The 6,380-nt window shown below is 41.6% G+C and overlaps 1 protein-coding gene across 4 annotated transcripts in view; it reads right to left on the reverse strand.

Annotated features, from left to right (window-relative positions):
• Positions 1 to 622: 622 nt before the first annotated feature.
• st8sia5 (ST8 alpha-N-acetyl-neuraminide alpha-2,8-sialyltransferase 5) overlaps positions 623 to 6,380 on the reverse strand; it is a 13,628-nt gene continuing 7,870 nt past the window's right edge. For 2 of the 4 annotated variants that reach the window (XM_079288794.1, XM_079288792.1), the window contains 6 exons: positions 5,872 to 5,964; positions 4,991 to 5,077; positions 4,167 to 4,311; positions 3,903 to 4,015; positions 3,037 to 3,129; positions 623 to 2,913 (listed from right to left, as the gene is read on the reverse strand). In XM_079288794.1, the coding sequence (XP_079144920.1) occupies positions 2,451 to 2,913; positions 3,037 to 3,129; positions 3,903 to 4,015; positions 4,167 to 4,311; positions 4,991 to 5,077; positions 5,872 to 5,964 (994 nt within the window). In that variant the 3' untranslated portion in view covers positions 623 to 2,450. Of the gene's footprint in view, positions 2,914 to 3,036; positions 3,130 to 3,902; positions 4,016 to 4,166; positions 4,312 to 4,990; positions 5,150 to 5,871; positions 5,965 to 6,380 lie in introns of all 4 variants that reach the window. The other 2 variants (XM_079288793.1, XM_079288791.1) reach the window with 1 other exon arrangement.

The raw sequence follows: 6,380 nt of genomic DNA on the forward strand, positions 1-6,380 counted from the left end.
TACATTTTTGAAGCAGATCTGAATCACGGGGCAGATACACAATTTATTATTCGTTTTCATGAAAATAGGGAGATGGGGCATGGGCTTAGAAGTCTGCGCTCTCAAGTGTCCTTCTAGTTCTTATGTCTCGCAGACCACCAACCAAAAAACAGAATTGTCTATATTCTCACTTGACGTTTAAAATCTTTCTAACTGGATTAATTCACCTTTCTTGTGCTCGCCAACAGTAGAAATTGAATTGGCCTCAACAGCCACAGCTCTACTCAGATATGATCTGCCATATTCCCGACCATCGTTTGCTGAGTCAGTCAGTGAGAGGACACTGACACCCGGCCGCTGCTTAATAATTGAGGCGTTGACAAACCAGAGGTTAACTGATCTAAAATGAGATTGTTAAATCAGCATCGTGTGTCTTCTGTGGCCACAACAAGCGCAGCATGTGGTGTTTAGCAGGACATTTTGTAAATCAGGCAGCATATGAACGCCTGTTCTTATTTGTGGCAGTATTGTTTTAATATGTAATGAATGAGCTCGAGTATTGCAGCAGTGTGCTCCTGTGCTTTCCCCCAAACACAAATGTACACACACAATTATATTGAATCCATAAACATAAGTGAGAAAATCCAAACAAGTTTATTTACAAACACAATACCATTATAAAGAATGATCCAGAGTCAGTTAAGAAGCACTGTTAACCGTGACCTCGTTTCAGCACACAGACCAGTTCCCTTCCTTTGCCATTCTTGATTCAGTTGTGTCTGTGCAACAATTTAGTGGTCAAGCCAAAACATTTTTGGTGCTCATATTTGCTCATATCTCTTGTGCATAAACACACAAATAGTCCGTATAAATCGTGAGATAAACAACATACATCTTATCAGCAACGATGTCCCTCAAACACAAAGAACTAATGGAGAAGTGCTGAGCAGAGCTTGAACAGAGGAGAAATAAAGAATTATGTTACAGTCTCTTAAAACCTTTTGCAGTGTAAAACTAAATAAACAGTAAAAACCCTCACAGCTCTCCAGTGCGTAAATGCACGATGCTTTCTGGAGTGCAAGCTGAATGTCCACATTTCAAATGGTAAGGGGAAACATTACAGCTGAAATGAAAGTGTCGTAGCAGTTCACAAAAAGTTCAGCAACCATCTTCGTGCATGTCTGATCAATAAGAACTGGGTCTGCTATTGTACAACTCAACGAATCCTGTCTTCTCTCTGTGTTTGTGTATATATCTCCAAGAGCACGGTGAGCTCCAGTGGAGGCTTACGTGTAAACATTTCAGTGATCATTGCAGCAGGCACACACAAAGCCAAGTATAGAGTAAAGTCATGCAGAGCGTTACATGCTTATGAATGGACTTTACAGGGGGGGGGGGGGGGGGGTAATACTTCGCTAACTGCAATAGAATATAAGCCGAGAGCCGCACATGAATTTCTGTACCTTAGAGAGCCTTAAACATCCTTTGATTCAAGAATAAAACTACAATTTAGTTTGATGTTAATTTATTTGTAGATAAGCAAAACACACGGGTGCATTGCATATCATGTAGAGGGGATCGATATCTCATAAGGCAGCATGGCTTAAGACATGAATGACAACGAGACGCTGGGTCGCATCAACAGTACTGCGAGTACAATGTTGCTCTACGAATTGGACGGCATCGAGTTTTGCTCACGTGGCGTCATTTCGAAATATTAATCTAGTTTTTGTCCAAAATCATGACAAGCCAAAAAAAAGAAAAAGGGGGAAAAACATCCTCGCCTCTGCATGCACAACTTTCTTCAGCATAAATACCAGAGGACAGGTCTTTAATTAGGAGAGAGTAGGCCCCTGAAAACAGGCCATGTCAATAGTGTTTTTAAAATGTTCACCCAGTGAATCTGGTGAATAGGAAATAGATTACAAAAGTAGACAATTAGATGTTGGAATTTTATCTTCTTTTTTTTCAAAAATGAGCTTAATACTACGGTCCAGGTTTTGTTTTACACAAACATTAAAAGATGCCACACCCACAGAGTGTCCAAGATAAAGAGAGAAGACAGGGGGAATGAGGGGGCACAAAGACACCCACTGCGGCCCATTTCAGCACAAATATCTGTGCAATGTTGAGTAGAAACACCTCTGTACAGCAGAGCCACTAGAAAACTTCACAGAAACAACATCACCATGAAGACTTTTCACATTAAAAACAAGCATCCTATGGTTAGAGAGTCGGAGACAATCATGGTGATTTGATTGACTCAGTAGACATCTTAAGGTACACAACGAAAAGAGAAGTATGTCGGCAGTTAAAGCGAGCCACCTTCACTGTGTCGTGGAATACGTGCAGAGAAGTGTACGCTCTGAAGGCCGACTCTCTGTTTTGAAATAGTGAAGTGTCTCATTTACTGACATAGAACACAACCTGTAACTAAAAGGTCAACCACGTTAAAGCAGAGAAGTGGGCGATCACGTGCACGGCCCCGTGTGCACATTGATGATCCCACGAGTATGCATGTGAATGAAGTTGAAAATCTCATGGGGCATCGCATGGAAGCCCGGCCGCGGCTTGACGTTGTCATAGTAATGGTGAGTGATGAAGATGCCGGAGGGGTTCATGGGAAACGCCCAGAAACCGTAGAGGTGGACCTCCTCGCACATCTCCAAGGCGGCGGTCACAAGCATCAGGCCGCTGCTGACCCGCTTGGCCCGGACGCCCTGCACCGCCCAGAAACGCTGCACGTTGAGCAGGTACTGCGGGTGGAAGAAGAAGACGCCTCGCTGGGAGTCGAAGTCATCCAGCATGTACTTGACTCTGAAAGACACGTCAGTGTTGCGGGTGTTGTAGAAGGCGGGAAGCACCACTGAGGAGTTCTCGTAATTCTGTAGGACGTCGTAAAAGGGTCGCCGCCATTTCTCCAGCTTCTGAAATCTGCAGAGGAAGTGAAACGTGAGATGGCAAAAGCCAAAAGAGAAGGACTGATTGAGAGAGAAAAAGAAAGAGAGAGAGAGAGAGAAAGGCCTGATTTCTCGCTCAGACCTTTAATTACAGTACCTCTCAGTAATAATGCTCGGATTTATTGTCACCAGATCTGTTTTAGTGCCAACATCAGCTGAGTACTTCTCATTGATGGGTGGTATGTTGCACCTGCAAAGAAGAAAGTACAAGTCCACTGATAACGGAGTTTAAATGTATTTGATTTAACTTGACACAAACTACCGGTAGGCATGCTGGTGGGCTGCACTATTAATCATCTGGTAGTGATCAGGAGTTGGGTTTCTACAATAAATCAAACTTGAGTGAATGTTTGCTAAACCCCTCCCCTCAACAGCAATCGTCATATCATAGCTTAGCAACCTTAACTAGCATTAGGACACCAAATAGCCCGTCGAGCTTTGGGTAGGTGGACTAGTAGACCTATAGATTGCACATTTAAGACCTTTTTACAGCATTCACATTTGTAAACAAGTCAGCTTGAAACATTAAAAAGTCAGCGACGTTGTTTTTATCCAACATGTGAAACAAACGCTAGCTTAAAAATCGCTAGCTGATCAAATCGGCCAGCAATGAAAATTCAGCAAGTAATAGCAGGCCTGCTATTCAAGTAAAAATTAAGAAATAGGACGCCTGCCTTTGTCTTTCTAAGTCTGAAATCAGGGTTTCAAAATTAGTATGAATTTTAAAAGGTAAATCTGCCATTATCGCTGTACACTGTACTGTGCGAGGACAGAAAGCTTGATGTGTAAGGACAGTAAATCACTGGCAAGAGTGTTGTAACAGGCAAAAGATCAAGTGTAATGTTGCAGGATTTTCTATTCTATGGGATAAGTCTTTTTGGGTGATTGCATGCTCTGTTGGCATTGTCCAAGTTGTATTCCGAGACAGCAATAACAAACACGGAAGGATTTTATTCCGTATACCTAAACACAAAATCTGCTGAGTCAATTTCCTTTCCACATTTGGTGTTCTTGATGATGCCGCCATTTCCAATAACAGCACATTTCTTGTACTGCGATTTGGAATACGGCATATCCTGGATGAAACAGACGCGTTGTGTTAAATTCAGACATACAGAACTGTGGGCTCTTAAACTCAAATAGATAGATTTAGTGGCATCAGATGAATGGTAGAATAACAAAAGCCAATATGGAGGAACGTAGAGAACACTCAGGTGCTGAACTCACATCTGGGAACATCTTGAAGACTTCGGTGGTGATGGGAAGAATACCACTGGTATCTACCTCGTACCTCAGTTTGGTCCCTGCAGGAGTGTTCCTCTTGGTGGTGAACAGAAAGGAAGGAGCATTACAGCAGCGAGACAGAGACATCCTTCGGGAGAACACCAGAGAGAGGAGGGAGTTAGTTTATTGGTAATAATTGTTTCTCTTTTCTTTCGATCTTATGTTATATGTTCTATAAAGAAGTATTGGAGTAATAATCAATCTCTTTTCCACAAACTGTGATTTCACATTCTTTGTCATATTCGGTGACAAAGAACAAAATTGACCCGAAAGCATTGTTATTACAATAAATAAACATATTTCATGTTTAAATTATGTTAAATAGCTGTGCATGAACACAGACATATATTATATTTGTTTGCCAATAAGTAATTTACAGGTGAAGAACTGTACAGTTTGATACCCTATGACGCTAATATATGAGTGGGTGAATTAGATCTGCAGTTACGAAAAAACTGTTATTATTAAACTCCATTAACAGAAATAAAAATACATCCAACACCCATCACAGATGTGGAGAATATGAAAACCCACAGTTTTACAGAGTCTCTGAGACTTCCAACTGAAACATATCTTCAGTTGAACATGTATATGCCATTCATATACAATTTTAACATCTAAAAGTGATACATTAATGTAAAGTATGTGTTTGTGCATGTTTAAAGCACAAAATGACAGAGACAATGTGAAGAAATAATAGAAAAGTGACGTAGAAAAAGAAATCTGGACATTCAGATGTACCTCTGCGGAGACTCAGTAATGCTTACTTGAAGTTGCCGGCCTCCTCCTTGTTCTGCTCCCATCTACACACCTGCAGGTTTCGCCATCTCTCAAACAGATCTGAAGTTTTCACCCTGGCAGACAGGCAGAGAGACTTGTGGAATGAGGAAGGATATCCATGGCCATGTATTTTCCGATTAAAGTTTCTATAAGGGTAGTAAATTGAAGAAACATAAAAACGGCTCAATAACACAAACAGCGGGGTCGTTGCAGTAGTTATTCTGTGCTGGCTCTACTGGATCTGCACTTCTCTTAGAACGAAGACAGTGGCTTCATCAAAGCATGTCTGTAAATAGCTTGTCCTTGAGCAGACATTTCCTCCTTTGAGATGATTGGGAGTTGTGATTTTCTGTGGGAGGCAGCGTGGCACCATTACTCGGACTGTGTGGCACAATGACAGCAGATGTTCTCTGCCTGATGGCCCTTCGTCAAGTGCCCAGAACACGTCTGACATTAAAGTTTGGCAGCCTGAGGGACACGCACAAAAGGTCACTGGACAATGTTCACATTCATACAAGACGGGATGTGCGGCTCAAATTTCAGTGAGCACAACCACTTCATGGAGGGGTCGAATTAATCTGGGCACTCGTGTACTCCATAATGTAATAATGTGTTATTTATAGTTGAGAGTGACACTTTTCAGCTGTAAAATGTTGGCAATAAAATGGATGTCATGTGAGAAGATGTCAGTGTTGTTCTCGCCTCTTTGTTTTCGTATGCTTTGGGGATTTGCAGTGGACAATCAATCAAGTGGGGGATTTTCTCCCAACCTGATAGGAGCTTGTGGATCACCTTCAGGAAAAAAAACATGTTATTCTAAGTGAGGTTGTCCCCCTCACGTGCGGGCCACGTCATAATGACCACTCACATTGTCAAGACTTTGACGTCCATTATCTCCTGCCTGAGCTCCCTGCATGCAGTGGAGTTGTATTCATATGAGCCATCGTAGCTTTCCAGATACCTGGAGGGATAGACACAGTCATCCTCGGCCTTCACCTCTCCACACACAAGAGAATCAACAGAATTGAATTGAAAACTGTGGAGATAAAATGCAATATAAAAAAAACTGTGTGTTGAAAGAAAACAATGAAAAGGAAATAGCTTATATTTACTGTAAAATGTCGAAATGAAATACTAGAATATCAGTGTGGCATTGTGGGATGACAAATGACAGAAGTGATGCAACTGATTTCAGGCGTCACAGACAGGATACGACGAGCATACGGTTGACTGGACACTTGCACCAGATTCTATTGCATCTTAGTCTAAACCAACGTGATCCACTAACTGAAGAAAAGTACCTCTCATATTTTCGCTTATTTAATTGGTTATGATGAAAACTTGCATGGTTTAATGTCGGTATCCTGTGATTCAAAA

Source organism: Melanostigma gelatinosum (genome assembly GCF_949748355.1).
Source record: "Melanostigma gelatinosum genome assembly, chromosome: 18".
NCBI classification, from domain to species: domain Eukaryota; kingdom Metazoa; phylum Chordata; class Actinopteri; order Perciformes; family Zoarcidae; genus Melanostigma; species Melanostigma gelatinosum.